Source organism: Halichoerus grypus, chromosome 6 (genome assembly GCF_964656455.1).
Source record: "Halichoerus grypus chromosome 6, mHalGry1.hap1.1, whole genome shotgun sequence".
Taxonomy (NCBI): domain Eukaryota; kingdom Metazoa; phylum Chordata; class Mammalia; order Carnivora; family Phocidae; genus Halichoerus; species Halichoerus grypus.
In genome coordinates, this window is record NC_135717.1 from 22,970,624 (window position 1) to 22,989,686 (window position 19,063).

The 19,063-nt window shown below is 38.4% G+C and overlaps 1 protein-coding gene and 1 pseudogene across 1 annotated transcript in view; one reads left to right on the forward strand and one right to left on the reverse strand.

Moving 5' to 3' along the window:
- The window catches only part of LOC118549013 (phospholipid-transporting ATPase ABCA3-like), a 191,444-nt gene that overhangs the window by 90,748 nt on the left and 81,633 nt on the right, over positions 1 to 19,063 (reverse strand). The window contains exon 16 of the mRNA XM_036113189.2: positions 18,051 to 18,149. Coding sequence (XP_035969082.2) covers positions 18,051 to 18,149 — 99 coding nt within the window. The remainder of the gene's footprint in view (positions 1 to 18,050; positions 18,150 to 19,063) is intronic.
- On the forward strand, positions 10,339 to 10,943 carry LOC118549011 (cytochrome b-c1 complex subunit 7-like; annotated as a pseudogene).

Genomic DNA, 19,063 nt, shown 5'->3' on the forward strand with positions numbered 1-19,063 from the left:
TGGAAGCCTTTGTAGGCCATACAGGGAGAAATCTTGCCATTTGGTGTGCCCAAAACTGGCAGGAAAACTAATTGCAGACAAGTAGACTGACTGCTGACCCGGCCCACCTAAGGGCCCACTGTGGCCTCAGACAGGCCCCTCAATAGCATCAAGACCAAACTCTGCCCAGTGTGCAAACGGCAGGTGAAGCAGGTCATTTCAACCAAATGGGCTGAAGGTAAAGGTAGCTCAGCCATAGCAGTAGGGTACATGCAGCCCATATAGGAGACCTATATGGAGTGCCTGGTTCTGGAGACCAGGAAGCATTGAATTACAGGGCACCAAAGGACCTTTCTACACAAGGCCAGTTTTTTCAAAAGTAGGAGATGTAGCTGATCTCCCTAATACATAGAAACAAGTACAGAGAGTTAAAAAAAAAAAAAATGAAGAGACAGAGGAATATGTCCCAAATGAAAGAACAAGAGGAAATCACAACAAAAGAGCTAAACGAAACTGAGATAAGCAATATACCTGATAAAGAATTCAAAGTAATGGTTATAAAAATACTCACTGGACTTGAGAAAAGAATTGATGAACTCAGTGAGAAATTCAACAAAGTAACATAAATATAAAAAAGAACCAGTCAGAGATGAAGAATTCCATAGCTGAAATAAAAATACACTAAAGGAAATCAACAGCAGATTAGAAGATGCAGAAGAATGAATCAGTGAGATGAAAGATAGGGTCCTGGACAGCAAACTAGCTGAACAGCAAAAAGAAAAAGATAAAATAAAAAATGAAAATAAGTGCACTCAGGCGACATCATAAAGCATAATAACATCAACATCATATTAGAAGAAAAAGAGAGAGAAGGGGCAGAAAACTTATTTGAAGAAATAATAGCTAAAAACTTCCCTAAGGAAGGGAGGAAACAGACAGTTGGATCCAGGAAGTTCAGAGAGCCCCTAACAAGATTAACCCAAGCAGGTCTATACCAAGACACAAGATAATTAAAGTGACAAAAAGTAATTATAAAGAGAGAATTTTAAAAGCAGCAAGAAAATTAAGAGTGACATACAAGAGATACCTCATAAGGCTATCAGCTGATTTTTCAGCAGAAACTTGCAGGCCAGGAGAGAGTAGCATGATATATTCAAAGCGCTGAAAGGAAAGAAAAACCTGCAACCAAGAATACTCTACCTGGCAAGGTTATCATTCAGAATAAAAGGAGAGATAAAAAGTATCCCAGATAAACAAAAGTTAAAAGAGTCCATCACTACTAAATAAGCCTTACAAAAAATGTTAAAGGGAATTCCTTGAGTGGAAAGAAAAGGCCATAACTAGAAGAAAATTTGAAAAGAAAAAATTTCACAGGAAAAAGCAAATATATAATAAAGGTAGTAGATCGATCACTTATAAAGCGAGTGTGGAGGTTAAAACGCAAAAGTAGTAATCAATTATGTCTACAAAAATCAGTCTAAGAGATACACAAAATATAACAATGTAAAATATGACACTGTATACATAAGGACATGGGGGGGAATAAAAATTTAGTGCTTTTTGAATGTGTTCAAACTTATGCAACCATCAAATTAATATAGACTGCTACACACATAAGATGTTATATATGAATGTAATGGCAATGGTGACTACAGATCAAAAACCTATAATAGATACACAAAAAATAAAGAGAGTGGAATCCAAACATAATGCTAAAGAAAGCCATGAAACCATAAGGGCAGAGAACAAGAGGAAAGAAGAAGAGAACTACAAAAACAACTAAAAAAACAATGAATAAAATGGCAATAAATACATACTTATCAACAATTACTTTAAATGGACTAAATGCTCCAATCAAAAGACAAAGGGAGAGGGGACAAGCAAGATGGCAGAGGAGTAGGAGACCTAAATTTTGTCTGGTCCCAGGAATTCAGCTAGATAGGGATCAAACCATTCTGAACACCTACAAACTCAACAGGAGATCGAAGATAAGAATAGCAGCAACTCTCTGAACAGAAAAGCGACCACTTTCTGGAAGGTAGGATGTGCAGAGAAGTGAATCCGAGGCAATATTCAGGAAGACAGACGGCGTGGGAGGCGGCCTCTGTCAGCCGCTACCAAAAAGTGATAGAGCAGCAGAGCACAAAATCGGAAATTTTAGAAGTTGGCTCTGCTGAGGGACATTGCTCTAGTGGCTAAGTGGGGTGTGGAACCCTCGCTAGGACAGTGTGGTCTCAGGACCCTCGGGGTCACAGAAAGACCGGGGGTGCCTGAGTGTGGCAGAGCTCCCAGGTATCAGAGCAGGGAAGCCGGCTGCAGAGATGGAGCCGAGGAGTGGGCTCTCAGCTTGGGGTTGCCATAAACTGTGATCCACGGCACAGTCGGGCCACTGCTCCTCCAGCAGGGACCCAACAACTGGCATATCTGGGGAGACTTCCCTTCCTCCCCCAGGGGGAATGGCATGGGAGCGCATCGCAGGGATCTGCTGGGTTTGGAGACCCCAAACAGGGCTGTGTGCCAGAGATAGAAATGCTCGGTCACAGGCCAGGTGAGCACAGAGTGCGGCTGGAGACTGGGGAGACAGAAGTGATTGATTGCTTTTCTCTGGGGGTGCGCTGAGGAGTGGGGCCCCGAGTTCTCAGCTCCTCCGGGGCAGAGATTGGGAGGCTGCCATTTTCACTCTCATCCTCCAAAGCTGCACAGAAAGCTTGCAGGGAACAAAATCTCCTGAGAGCAAACTCGAGCAGATTACTTAGCCCGGACCGGCAAGGGTGGGGCAATTCCGCCTCCGGCAAAGACATCTGAGAACCACTGTAACAGGCCCCTCCCCCCGAAGATAAGCAAGAAAAGCCAGTGAAGACCAAGTTTACCAATCATTGAGAATGGCAGAACTCTAGCACTAGGGGAATACTGCACATAGAATTCATGGCTTTTTCCCCATGATTTGTTAGTTTTTTAAAGTTAATTTTTTTAATTTGTTTTTTCTTTTTTTTTTTTTGAATTTTTCTTTTTCCCTTTTTCAACCAACATCTTATCAATCCCTTTTTTAAAAAATCTTTTTTATTTTTCATTTTTAGAGTCATAGTCTATCCCTTCATAGTAGTTAACCTTATTTCTGGTATATATATATATATATATATATATATATATATATATATATATTTCTCTCTTTAAAATTTTGGGATACAGTTTCTTCTAACAGACCAAAATATAAATCTGTAGTGTATGGCTTTGTTCTAGTCTCCTGCCTGATCACATTCTCTCCCCCCCCCACCTTTTTTTATCCTCTTCTTTCTTTTTTCAACCAACTTCTTCTCTTATCAATTCCTTTTATAAAATCTTTCATAATTTTCATCTTTACAGTCATATTTCACCCCTTCATTGTATTTACCCTTATTTTTGTACACATATAAGCTTTTCTTTCTTTAAAATTTTGGGAGGCACTTTCTTCTAACAGACCAAAATAAGCCCAAAATCTAGTGTGTGGCACTGATCTATATACCAGCCTGATCATATTTGATCATATTCTGGTTTTTTGTTTTTGTTTTTTATCTTTTTCCTTTTCTTTTTTCTTCTTTTCCCTTTCTTTCCCCCCGGTTTCAGGTCTCTTCTGATTTGTTTAGTATATATTTTTCTGGGGTCATTGTTACCCTGTTAGCATTTTGTTCTCTCATTCATCTATTCTCCTCTGGACAAAATGACAAGATGGAAAAAATCACCTCAAAAAAAAAAAAAAAGAACAAGAGGCAGTACCGACTGCCAGGGACCTAATCAATACGGACATTAGTAAGATGTCGGAACTAGAGTTCAGAATGACGATTTTAAAGATACTAGCTGGGCTTGAAAAAAGCATGGAAGTTATTAGAGAAATCCTTTCTGGAGAAATAAAAGAACTAAAATCTAACCAAGTCAATGGGGCGCCTGGGTGGCTCAGTTGGTTAAGCAACTGCCTTCGGCTCAGGTCATGATCCTGGAGTCCCTGGATCGAGTCCCGCATCGGGCTTCCTGCTCGGCAGGGAGTCTGCTTCGTCCTCTGACCCTATCCCCTCTCAGGTGTTTTCTCTCTCTCATTCGCTCTCTCTCCAATAAATAAATAAAATCTTAAAAAAAAAAAAATCTAACCAAGTCAAAATCAAAAAGGCTATTAATGAGGTGCAATAAAAAATGGAGGCTCTCACTGCTAGGATAAATGAGGCAGAAGAGTGAATTAGTGATATAGAAGACCAAATGATGGAAAATAAAGAAGCTGAGAAAAAGAGAGATAAACAACTACTGGATCACGAGGGCAGAATTCGAGAGATAAGTGATACCATAAGATGAAACAACACTAGAATAATTGGGATCCCAGAAGAAGAAGAAGAAAGAGAGAGAGGGGCAGAAGGTATAATGGAGCAAATTATAGCAGAGAACTTCCCTAATTTGAGGAAGGAAACAGGCATCAAAATCCAGGAGGTACAGAAAACCCCCCTCAAAATCAATAAAAATGGGTCAACACCCCAACATCTAATAGTAAAACTTACAAGTCTCACACACAAAGAGAAAATCCTGAAAGCAGCTCGGGATAAGAGATCTGTAACCTACAATGGTAGAAACATTAGACTGGCAACAGACCTATCCACAGAGATCTGGCAGGCCAGAAAGGACTGGCATGATATATTCAGAGCACTAAATGAGAAAAATATGCAGCCAAGAATACTATAGCCAGCTAGGCTGTCATTGAAAATAGAAGGAGAGATAAAAAGCTTCCAGGACAAACAAAAACTAAAGGAATTTGCAAACATGAAACCAGCCCTACAAGAAATATTGAAAGGGGTCCTCTAAGCAAAGAGAGAGCCTAAAAGTAACATAGACCAGAAAGGAACACAGACAATATACAGTAACAGTCACCTTACAGGCTATACAATGGCACTAAATTCATATCTTTCAATAGTTATACTGAATGTAAATGGGCTAAATGCCCCAATCAAAAGACACAGGGTATCAGATTGGATAAAAAAAAAGACCCATCGATATGCTGTCTGCAAGAGACTCATTTTAGACCCAAAGACACCCCCAGATTGAAAGTGAGGGGCTGGAAAACCATTTACCATGGTAATGGACACCAAAAGAAAGCTGGGGTGGCAATCTTTATATCAGACAAATTAGATTTTAAACCAAAGACTGTAATAAGAGATGAGGAAGGACACTATATCCTACTTAAAGGGTCTATCCAACAAGAAGATCTAACAATTGTAAATATCTATGCCCTTAACATGGGAGCAGCCAATCACATAAGCCAATTAATAACAAAAGCAAAGAAACACATTGACAAAAATACAATAATAGTGGGGGACTTTAACACGCCCCTCACTGAAATGGACAGATCATCTAAGCAAAAGATCAACAAGGACATAAAGACTTTAAATGACACACTGGACCAGATGGACTTCACAGATATATTCAGAACATTCCATCCCAAAGCAACAGAATACAGATTCTTCTCTAGTGCCCATGGAACATTCTCCAGGATAGATCACATCCTAGGTCACAAATCAGGTCTCAACTGGTACCAAAAGACTTGGATCATTTCCTGCCTATTTTCAGACCACAATGCTTTGAAACTAGAACTCAATCACAAGAGGAAAGTTGGAAAGAACTCAAATACATGGAGGCTAAAGAGCATCCTACTAAAGAATGAATGGGTCAATCAGGAAATTAAAGAAAAATTTAAAAAATTCATGGAAACCAATGAAAATGGAAACACAACTGTTCAAAATCTTTGGAATACAGCAAAGGAGGTCCTAAGAGGAAAGTATATAGCAATATAAGCCTTTCTCAAGAAACAAGAAAGGTCTCAAATACACAACCTAACCTTACACCTAAAGGAACTGGAGAAAGAACAGCAAATAAAGCCTAAACCCAGCAGGAGAAGAGAAATAATAAAGATCAGAGCAGAAATCAATGAAATAGAAACCAAAAGAACAGTAGAACAGATCAACGAAACTAGGACCTGGTTCTTTGAAAGAATTAACAAGATTGATAAACCCCTGGCCAGACTTATCAAAAAGAAAAGAGAAATGACCCAGATAAATAAAATCATGAATGAAAGAGATCACAACCAACACTAAAGAAATACAAACAATTATAAGAACATATTATGTGCAACTATATGCCAGCAAATTAGATAATCTGGAAGAAATGGATGCATTCCTAGAGAAGTATAAACTACCAAAACTGAACCAGGAAGAAATAGAAAACCTGAACAGACCTATAACCACTAGGGAAATTGAAGCAGTCATCAAAAATCTCCCAACAAACAAAGCCCAGGGCCAGATGGCTTCCCAGGGGAGTTCTACCAAACATTTCAAGAAGAATTAATACCTATTCTTCTGAAACTGTTCCAAAAAATAGAAATGAAAGGAAAACTTCCAAACTCATTTTATGAGGCCAGCATTACCTTGATCCCCAAACCAGACAAAGGCCCCATTAAAAAGGAGAATTACAGACCAATATCTTTGATGAACATGGATGCAAAAATTCTCACCAAAATACTAGCCAATAGGATCCAACAGTACATTAAAAGGATTATTCACCACGACCGAGTGGGATTTATCCCTGGGGAGTAAGGTTGGTTCAACATCCGCCAATCAATCAATGTGATACAATACATTAATAAAAGAAAGAACAAGAACCATACGATCTTCTCAATAGATGCAGAAAAAGCGTTTGACAAAGTACAGCATCCTTTCTTGATCAAAACTCTTCAGAATACAGGGACAGAGGGTACATACCTCAATATCATAAAAACCATCTATTAAAGATATGAAAAGACACTTCTCTGAAGAAGACATACAAATGGCTAACAGACACATGAAAAAATGTTCATCATCATTAGCCATCAGGGAAATCCAAATCAAAACCACATTGAGATACCACCTTACACCAGTTAGAATGGCAAAAATGGACAGGAAAGAAACAACAAATGTTGGAGAGGTTGTGGTGAAAGGGGAACCCTCTTACACTGTTGGTGGGAATACAAGTTGGTACAGCCACTTTGGAAAACAGTGTGGAGGTGTCTCAAAAAGTTAAAAATAGAGCTACCCTATGACCCAGCAATTGCACTCCTGGGTATTTACCCCAAAGACACAGATGTAGTGAAAAGAAGGGCCACATGCACCCCAATGTTCAAGGAGCAATGTCCGCAATATTCAAACTGTGGAAAGAGCTGAGATGCCCTTCAACAGATGAATGGATAAAGAAGATGTGGTCCATATATACAATGGAATATTACTCAGCCATCAGAAAGGATGAATACCCAACTTTTACATCAACATGGATGGGACTGGAGGAGATTATGCTAAGTGAAACAAGTCAAGCAGAGAAAGTCAATTATCATACGGTTTCACTTATTTGTGGAACATAAGGAATAGCATGGAGGACACTAGGAGAAGGAAGGGAAAAATGAGGGGGGGGGAATTGGAGGGAGAGATGAACCATGAGAGACTATGGACTGTGAGAGACAAATAGGGTTTTAGAGGGGAGGGCAGAAGGGGGATTGGTTAGCCCGGTGATGGGTATTAAGGAGGGCACGTACTGCATGGAGCACTGGGTGTTATACGAAAACAATGGATCGTGGATCACCACATCAAAAACTAATGATGTATTGTATGGTGGCTAACATAACATAATAAAATTTAATTAAAAAAAAAACCATCTATGAAAAACCCACAGCAAATATCATTCTCAATGGGGAAAAACTGAGAGCTTTCCCCCTAAGGTCAGGAACACGGCAGGGATGTCCACTATCACCACTGCTATTCAACATAGTATTAGAAGTCCTAGACACAGCAATCAGACAACAAAAAGAAATCAAAGGCATCCAAATCGGCAGAGAAGTCAAACTCTCACTCTTTGCAGATGATATGATACTTTATGTGGAAAACCCAAAAGACTCCATCCCAAAACTGCTAGAACTCATACAGGAATTCAGTAAAGTTGCAGGATATAAAATCAATGCATGGAAATCAGTGGCATTCCTATACACCAACAACAAGACAGAAGAAAGAGAAATTAAGGAGTCGATCCCATTTACAATTGCACCCAAAACCATAAGATACCTAGGAATAAATCGAACCAAAGAGGCAAAGGATGTGTACTCAGAAAACTATAAAATACTCATGAAAGAAATTGAGGAAGACACAAAGAAATGGAAAAACGTTCCATGCTCATGGGTTGGAAGAACAAATATTGTGAAGATGTCAATGCTACCTAGAGCAATCTACACATTTAATGCAATCCCTATCAAAATACCATCAACTTTTTTCAAAGAAATGGAACAAATAATCCTAAAATTTGTATGGAACCAGAAAAGACCCCGAATAGCCAGAGGAATATTGAAAAAGAAAAGCAAAGCTGGTGGCATCACAATTCCAGACTTCAAGCTCTATTACAAAGCTGTAATCATCAAGACAGCATGGTACTGGCACAAAAACAGACACATAGATCAATGGAACAGAATAGAGAGGCCAGAAATCGACCTTCAACTCTATGGTCAACTAATCTTTGACAAAGCAGGAAAGAATGTCCAATGGAAAAAAGACAGTCTCTTCAACAAATGGTGTTGGGAAAATTGGACAGCCACATGGATAAGAATGAAACTGGACCATTTCCTTACACCACACACAAAAATAGACTCCAAATGGTTGAAAGACCTCAATGTGAGACAGGAGTCCATCAAAATCCTAAAGGAGAACACAGGCAGCAACCTCTTCGGCCTCAGCCGCAGCAACTTCTTCCTAGAAACATTGCCAAAGACAAGGGAAGCAAGGGCAAAAATGAACTATTGGGACTTCATCAAGATAAAAAGCTTTTGCATAGCAAAAGAAACGTCAACAAAACCAAAAGACAACTGATAGAATGGGAGAAGATATTTGCAAATGACATATCAGATAAAGGGCTAGTATACAAAATCTATAAAGAACTTCTTAAACTCAACACCCAAAGAACAAATGATCCAATCAAGAAATGGGCAGAAGACATGAACAGACATTTTTCCAAAGAAGACATCCAAATGGCCAACAGACACATGAAAAAGTGTTCAACATTGCTCGGCATCAGGGAAATCCAAATCAAAACCTCAATGAGATATCACCTCACACCAGTCAAAATGGCTAAAATTAACAAGTCAGGAAACAACAGATGTTGGCGGGGATGCAGAGAAAGGGGAACCCTCCTACACTGTTGGTGGGAATGCAAGCTGGAGCAGCCACTCTGGAAAATAGTATGGAGGTTCCTCAAAAAGTTGAAAATAGAACTACCTTATAATCCAGTAAATGCACTACTGGGTATTTACCCCAAAGATACAAATGTAGTGATCCAAAGGGGTACGTGCACCCCAATGTTTATCGCAGCAATGTCCACAATAGCCAAACTGTGGAAAGAGCCAAGATGTCCATCAACAGATGAATGGATAAAGAAGATGTGGTATATATATACAATGGAATATTATGCAGCCATCAAAAGGAATGAAATCTTGGCATTTGCAACGACGTGGATGGACCTGGAGGGTATTATGCTGAGCGAAATAAGTCAATCAGAGAAAGACATGTATCATATGATCTCACTGATATGAGAAATTCTTAATCTCAGGAAACAAACTGAGGGTTGCTGGAGTGGTGGGGGGTGGGAGGGATGGGGTGGCTGGGTGATAGACACTGGGGAGGGTATGTGCTCTGGTGAGCGCTGTGAATTGTGTAAGACTGTTGAATCACAGACCTGTACCTCTGAAACAAATAATACATTATATGTTAAAAAAAAAAAAAAGAAGACGACAGCAGGAAAGGAAAAATGAAGGCAGGGGGAATCAGAGGGGTAGACGAACCATGAGAGACTATGGACTTTGAGAAACAAACTGAGGGTTCTAGAGGGGAGGGGGGTGGGAGGATGGGTTAGCCTGGTGATGGGTATTAAAGACGGCATGTACTGAATGGAGCACTGGGTGTTATACACAAACAATGAATCATGGAACACTACATCAAAAACTAATGATGTAATGTATGGTGATTAACATAACATAAAAAAAAAGACAAAGGGTGATTGAATAGATTAAAAAAAACCTAAACCCAACTATATGCTGCCACAAGAGACTCACTTCAGACCTAAAGACATGTAGAGACTGAAAGTGAAGGGCTAGAAAAGCATATAGCATGCAAGTGGATGAAAAAATAAACCAGAATGGCAGTACTTATATCAGACATCATTGATTTTGAAATAGACTGTAGCAAAAGACAAAGAAGAGGGCTACATAATGATAAAGGGAAGCATCTGACAAGAGAATATAACAATTGTAAATGTTTATGCACCTGGCAGTCTTGGGTCAAAATGGTGAGCAGACCTGCTGTAGTGGCATCAAGCCAGTGGCTAGAGGGTATTAAAAAATGGTATTACAGGTGCCTGGGTGGCTCAGTTGGTTAAGCGACTGCCTTCGGCTCAGGTCATGATCCTGGAGACCCAGGATCGAGTCCCGCATCGGGCTCCCTGCTCAGCAGGGAGTCTGTTTCTCCCTCTGACCCTCCCCCCTCTCATGTGCTCTCTCTCTCTCATTCTCTCTCTCAAATAAATAAATAAAATCTTTAAAAAAAATGGTATTACAATGCTGCAGGGTTCAATAAACTGGGGTTAATGTAAGATGATATAGTATATGAGAATGATGATGTGAAAGAGGCCTTAAGAAGGCTTCCTGAGAACCTTTATAATGACAGGATGTTTCACATTAAGAGAGTACTGGACCTGACTATGAAGCAGCAGATCTTGCCTAAAGAGCAGTGGAAAAAAAAATATGAAGAGGATACAGTCTACCTTGACCCATATCTGAAAGAAGTTATTTGGGAAAGAAAAGAGAGAGAAGAATGGGCAAAGAAATAATCATGGAGTTGAAATCTGTGGTTGCAGCTGTCCTCAAATATTTTTAAGAAGTTGGATAAACCTCAAATCAAAACCTCAATGAGATACCACCTCACACCAGTCAGAATGGCTAAAATTAACAAGTCAGGAAATGACAGATGTTGGCGGGGATGCGGAGAAAGGGGAACCCTCCTACACTGTTGGTGGGAATGCAAGCTGGTGCAGCCACTCTGGAAAACAGTATGGAGGTTCCTCAAAAAGTTGAAAATAGAGCTACCATACGATCCAGCAATTGCACTACTGGGTATTTACCCCAAAGATACAAATGTAGGGATCCAAAGGGGTACATACACCCTGATGTTTATAGCAGCAACGTCCACAAGAGCCAAACTGTGGAAAGAGCCAAGATGTCCAACGACAGATGAATGGATAAAGAAGAGGTGGTATATATACAACGGAATATTATGCAGCCATCAAAAGGAATGAGATCTTGCCATTTGCAACGATGTGGATGGAACTGGAGGGTATTATGCTGAGCGAAATAAGTCAGAGAAAGACATGAATCATATGACCTCACTGATATGAGGAATTCTTAATCTCAGGAAACAAACTGAGGGTCACTGGAGTGGGGGCTGGGGTGGGAGGGATTGGGTGACTGGGTGATAGACACTGGGGAGGGTATGTGCTCTGGTAAGCGCTGTGAATTGTGCAAGACTGTTGAATCTCAGATCTGTACCTCTGAAACAAATAATGTGATATATGTTAAGGAAAAAAAAAAGAAGATAGCAGGAGGGGAAGAATGAAGGGGGGGAATCGGAGGGGGAGACGAACCATGAAAGACGATGTACTCTGAAAAACAAACTGAGGGTTCTAGAGGGAAGGGGTGTGGGAGGATGGGTTAGCCTGGTGATGGGTATTAAAGACAGCACGTTCTGCATGGAGCACTGGGTGTTATGCACAAACAATGAATCATGGAACACTATATCTAAAACTAATGATGTAATGTATGGTGATTAACATAACAATAAAAAAGAAAAAACAAGAAGTTGGATAAACCTGAAATGCACAATTTGGAACTATTTGAGCTATAAATGTATTACTTTAAATAAATGTCTATTGTGATTAAAAATATTTATACACCCATCATAGAAGCACCTAAATACATAAAGCAATTATTAATAGATATAAAGGGAGAAATTGACAGTAATACATAATACTATGGAACTTTAATATTCCACTCACATCAATGGATCGATAGATCATCTAGGCAGAAAATCAACAAGGAAATGGTGGCTTTGAATGACACATTAGATCAGATGCACCTAACAGATATATACAGAATATTCCATCCCCAAACAGTAGAATACACATTCTTTTTAAATGCACATGGAATAGTCTCCAGATCACACATTAGGCCATAAATCAAGTCTCAATAAATTTAAGAAATTGAAATCATATCAAGCATCTTCTCTGACCAAAATGGCATGTAATTAGAAATCAATCTGGAAATAACACAAATAAAAGGAAGCTAAACAACATGCTACTAAATGATGAATGGGCCAACCAGGAAATCAAAGAGAAAATTTAAACATACATGGAGACAAACAAAAATTAAAACAACAGTTCAAAATCTTTGGGACAGAGCAAAAGCAGTTCTAAGAAGGAAGTTTATAGCATTACACGTCTACCTAAAGAAAGAAGAAAATCTCAAACTACCTAATGTTGTACCTAAGAAAGCTATAAAAATAAGATTAAAGTGCAAAGCTAAAGAGCAGAAATAAGTGAAATAGAGACTAAAAGAAGTGGAAAAGATTAATGAAACCAGGAGCTGATTCTTTGAAAAGTGATAAACCTTTACCTAGACTCATTAGATAAAAATGAATGAAATTAGAAACAAAGGAAGAGAAATAACAACCATAGAAATACAAAGGATATGAGAATACCATGAAAACTGTATGCCAATAAACTGGACAACCTAGAAGAATTTCTAGATAAATTCCTAAAAACATATAATCTTCTAACAATGAATCAGGAAGAAATAAAAATTTGAACCGAGAGATTACTAGTAATGAAATTGAATCAGTTATCAAAAAACTCTCAATAAGCAAAAGTCCAGGGACAGATGGCTTTACAGAAGAATTATGCCAGTCCTGCTGAGCCCTGCTGGGGTATCACCACTTGGGCAAATCCAGCAGAGAACTGGAGCAGCAGGCCCCTCCCTGAGAAGTCTAGCACAAACCTTTTGCATGCACCGAGTCTATTGATCATAGAGTGCAGCAAAGCTTCAGTTTTGTGGGAAACAGGATCTAGCTTCTTTTGGGTTTTTTGTTTTCTGTTTTTTTTGGGGGGGGGGAATACAGAAAAAGCAATTTTAAAATTTTATTTTATTGTATTCTTATTTTTAAATTTTTCTTTCTTTTTTCTCTCAAGATCGTCTAAACAAGCAGATCAACACATACCTAGCTTCTTTCATTTATTCTTTTAATTTAAAAAATTTTTCTTTTCTTTTCTTTCTTCTGACCTCCAAAATTACAAGATGGAGGAATTCACTCCTAAAGAAAGACCAGGAGGAAATGATGGCTAGAGAATTAATCAATACAGATATAAGTAAGATGTCTTAAATAGAATTTAAAACAACAGTTATAAGGATATTAGCTGGACTTTCAAAAAGCATAGAAGACACCAGAGAATCCCTTTCTCCAGAGATAAAAGAGCTAAAAGCTAGTCAAGCCTAAATTAAAAATACAAACCCAAATGGATGCCATAACAACAAGGATGGATGAATCAGAGGAATGAAGCAATGATTTAAAAGATAAAATTATGAAAAAGTGCAGCTGAAAAGAAGAGGGAAACAAAGGTAATGGATCATGAAGGTAGACTTAAGGAACTTAGTGACTTATTAAAATGGAATAACATTCATATCATAGGTGTCTCAGAAGATGAAAAGAGAGGAAAAGGGGCAGAAGGTTAATTTGAGCAAATTATAGCTGAAAACTTCCCTAATCTGGGGAAGGACACAGACATCAAAATCCAAGAAGCACAGAGAACTCCCATTCAATTCAACAAAAGATGGCCATCACCAAGGCATATCATAGTCAAATTCACAAATATAGACAAGGAAAGAATCCTGAAAGCAGCAAGGGAAAAAAAGTCCTTGACCTATAGAGGAAGACAGATCAGGTTTGCAGCAGGGCTGGTTCAATATTCGCAAATCAATCAGCCTGATACATCACAATAATAAAAGAAAGGATAAGAACCAAATGATCCTCTCAGTAGATGCAGAAAAAGCATTTGACAAAATACAGTATCCATTCTTTTTTTTTTTTAAAGATTTAATTTATTTGATAGAGAGAGACATAGTAAGAGAGGGTACACAAGCATGGGGAGTGGGAGAGGGAGAAGCAGGCTTCCCGCTGAGCAGGGAGCCCGATGCGGGACTCAATCCCAGGACCCCAGGACCATGACCTGAGCCAAGGCAGACTCTTAACGACTGAGCCACCCAGGCGCCTTACATTATCCATTCTTGATAAAAACCCTCAACAAAGTAGGGATAGAAAGAATGTACCTCAACATCATACAGGCCATATATGAAAGACCCACAGCTAATGTCATCCTCAATGGGAAAAAATTGAGAGGTTTTCCTCTATGGTCAGGAACAAGACAAGGAGGTCCACTCTCACCATTATTATTTAACATACTACTGGAAGTCTTAGCCTCAGCAATTAGACAACAAAAAGAAATAAAAGGCATACAAATTGGCAAGGAAGAAGTCAAACTTTCACCATTTGCAGATGGCATGATACTTTATATAGAAAACCTGAAAGGCTCCACCAAAAAATTGCTAGAGCTAATACACGAATTCAGCAAAGTCGCAGGATATAAAGTCAACATATGGAAATCTTTTGCATTTCTATACACCAATAATGAGGCAGCAAAAAAGAAATCAAGGAATCGATCCTGTTTACAATTGCACCAAAATGAATAAGATACCAAGGAATAAGCCTAACCAAAGAAGTAAAAGATCTGCACTCTGAAAACTATAGAACACTTATGAAAGAAATTGAAGAGGACACAAAGAATTGGAAAAGCATTCCATACTCATGGACTGGAAGAACAAACACTGTTAAAAGATCTATACTACCCAAAGCAATCTACACATTTAAAGCAATCCCTATCAAAATACCACCAGCATTTCTCACAGAACTAGAACAAACAATCCTAAAATTTGTATGGAAACAGAAAAGAGCCTGAATACCTAAAGTGATTGTGGAAAAAGAAAAACAAAACTGGAGGCATCATGATTCCAGAATTCAAGCTATATTACAAAGCTGTAGTCATCAACACAGTATGATATTGGCACAAAAACAAACACACAGACCAATGGAACAGAATAGAAAAGCCAGAAATGGACCAGAACTATATGGCCAACCAATCTTTGACAAAGTAGGAAAGAATATCCAATGGAAAAAAGACAGTCTCTTCAACAAATGGTAATGGGAAAACTGGACAGCCATATGCAGAAGTAAACTGGACCATTTTCTTACACCACACACAAAAATAAGTTCAAAATGGATGAAAGACCTAAATGTGAGATAGGAAACCATCAAAATACTAGAGGAGAACACAGGCAGCAACCTCTTTGACCTTGGCTGTAGCTGAGAAATGGAAACAAAAGCAAAAGTGAACTACTGGGACTTCATCAAGGTAAAAAGCTTCTTTACAGCAAAGGAAACAATCAACAAAACTAATAGGCACCCTACAGAATGGGAGAAGATATTTGCAAATGACATATCTGATAAAGGTTTAGTATCCAAAATATATAAAGAACATACCAAACTCACCACCCAAAAAACAAATAATCCATTTAAGAAATCGGCAGAAAACATGAATAGACACTTTTCCAAAAAAGACATCCAGATGGCTGACATGAAAAAATGCTCAACATCACTCATCATCAGGAAAATACAAATCAAAGCCATGATGAGATACCACCTCACACCTGTTGGAATGGCTAAAATTAACAACACAGGAAACAATAGATGTTGGTGAGGATGTGGAGAAAGGGGAACTCTCTTGCTCTGTAGGTGAGAATGAAAACTGGTACAGCCACTCTGGACAGCATATGGATGTTCCTTAAAAAGTTAAAAATAGAACTACCCTATGATCCAGCTATTGTGCTACTAGGTATTTACCCAAAAGATACAAAAATACAGATTCAGAGAGGTACATGAACCCCAATGTTTATAGCAGCATTATCAACAATAGCCAAACTATGGAAAGAGCCCAAATGTCCATCAGCTGATGAATGGATAAAGAAGATGTGGTATATATATACAACGGGATATTACTCAGCCATCAAAAAGAATGAAACCTTGCCATTTGCAACAACGTGGATGGAGCTAGAGTGTATTATGCTAAGCAAAGTCAGTCAGAGAAAGACAAATACCATATGATTTCCTTCATATGTGGAATTTAAGAAACACAACAGATGAACATATGGGAGGGGGAGGGGAAAGGAAAAAGAGAGGGAAACAAACCATAAGAGATTCTTAAGGATAGAGAACAAACTGGAACTGATAGAGGGAGGTGAATGGGGGATGGGCTAGATGGGTGATGGGTTTTATTATTTTTTATTTTTTTAAAAAAGATTTTATTTATTTGACAGAGAAAGAAACAGCAAGAGAGGGAACACAAGCAGGGGGAGTGGGAGAGGGAGAAGCAGGCTCCCCGCCAAGCAGGGAGCCTGATGTAGGGCTCGATTCCAGGACTGTGGGATCATGACCTGAGCCAAAGGTAGACTCTTAATGACTGAGCCACGCAGGCGCCCCAGGGTGATGGGTTTTAAAGAGGGCACTTGTCATAAGCACTTGGGTGTTGTATGTAAGTGATGAACCACTGAATTCTATTCCAGAAACCAATATTGCACTGTATGTTAACTAACTAAAATTTAAATAAAGATTTGAAAGAAAAAAAAGAGTAGAGGCCCTGAATAGAAAGACAACCTAGATACCATCGTGTTGGTCTAAGGTTTTATTTTTTTTTATTTTTTTAAAGATTTTATTTATTTATTTGACAGAGACAGAGATAGTGAGAGCAGGAACACAAGCAGCGGGAGTGGGAGAGGGAGAAACAGGGTTCCCCCCGAGGAGGGAGCCCAATGTGCGACTCGATTCCAGGACCCTGGGATCATGACCTGAGCCGAAGGGAGACACTTAACGACTGAGCCACCCAGGAGCCCTAAGGTTTTAAATTATAATTCCCAGTGGCAGGTAAAGCAACTATTGTGCAGATAATGGCTTTAAATAGTATCTGAGAACTTTTTTGAGTATCTATTATGTGACACTGTTTGTGGCCCCAAGTATAGTCAGTAAACAAAACAGATTTGGTCTCTGCCCTTACAGAGCTTGTTCTAGTTGTATTCACAAAGGAAGTTTCTCATTATAATTTTGCTCCCTATGTAGCTTGCCTAGAAACAGACAAAAGAACATTTGATTGAATAGCCAAGAAGCAATTTCTTATTATAAATTATGCTTATTACAATTTATTCATCATAAATTAAATGGCATTTTAATTTATATATATCAGTCTTCTGCAAACCTAATTCATGTGAATAAATTACACCAAGTCAACTCTGAGACACTGACAATATTAAAACACTGAGTCTGAGAGAATGAAGTTTAGATCTAGTTCTGTCATAACCTTATCAGAAAAAGGACATTTTGTGAAATCTTTTGAAAGATAATCAGTTTATTTTGCCTTAGTGACAGCCTGAATTCCCTGGACATTTTCATTTTGAACTTCTTTACAGTGCAAGAAACAAAACAAACCATGCATCAATTAAACAAATTATGAAAACATGGTTAGGTTAAAAATTTTAAGTAATTTCTAGTATAGACTTCAAGTTAGAACTAGAACTTTTCCTATGATAACATAGATATTAATTCTTTCTTTTTCTTCACTAACTCTTAAACCATCTACCACAAAGACACATGTATCAAGGCCCACGCCTAAAATCTTTACATACTCTCAGCTGAATATATGGAAATGCATTAGCATAAAATATTAACATATTTGAAAAAACTCCATAACTGTGATTACTTCATTCCAATACAAAGAGGGTGGGGTTTGCTCTCCAATTGACATTTTAGGGGTAGAAGTTTTTTTTTTTTTTTTAAGTCATTATTACTCACTTAATGAAGACTTCTTCCATGGTGGTGATTGAAACACCAAAGCTGGCAATGCCCAGCTCTTTTTGTTTATTTTCCAGGTCATTAATCAGAGCTTCAAACCTGAAAGGAGAGGAAGAGGAGAAGAATGAACTAACAATAGTCTAGATACATTTTCTTTTTTGTTGTTCATTTTATTTTCTAGTAAATTGAATTTTTAAAATATGTGAACACTTTCATTTAATACTTATTTTTATTTCCAATTGTATCCTTCCCTATTGTTTTCTTAAAAGCTTTTTTATTGTGGTAAAATATAAGAAACATTACATTTATTATTTCATCAATTCAAGCAGCATTAAGCACATTCACAACCATCACCACCATCCATTTCCAGAACTATCTTAAGATCCTAAACTAAAATTCTGCACCCATTAAACAGTAATTCTCTATTCCTTCCTTCTTTCAGCTTCACTTTTACTTTCTGTCAATATGAGTTTTCCTACTGTATGTGCCTCATATAAAATGGAATCCTTTTGTGTCTGGCTTATTTCACTTAGCATGATTCTTTCTAGATTCAACCATGCTGTAGCATGTATAAGAATTCATTCCTTTTTAAGGCTGAATAATAATCATTGTATGGATAACACAACATGTGGCTTCCATTTATTTGTGGGACACTTGGGTTGTTTTTATCTTTTGGATTTTGTGAATAATGCTGTTATGAGCATTCGTGTGCAAACACCTGTCCGAGTTCCTACTTTCAACTATTGTGGGTATATACCTAGAAGTGGAATTGCTAATCCTATGGTAATCTATGTTTAACTTTTTAAAAAAAGACTTCATTTATTTGAGAGAGAGAGAAGAGTGGGGTGGAAGGGGCAAAGGGAGAGGGAGAGAAGCAGACTCCCCGCTAAGCCAGGAGCCCTATGCAGGGCTCATCCCAGGACCCTGTGATCATGACCTGAGCCGAAATGAACAGTCAGCCGCTTATTCGACTGAGCCACCAAGGCGCCCCTGTATGTTTAACTTTTTAAGGA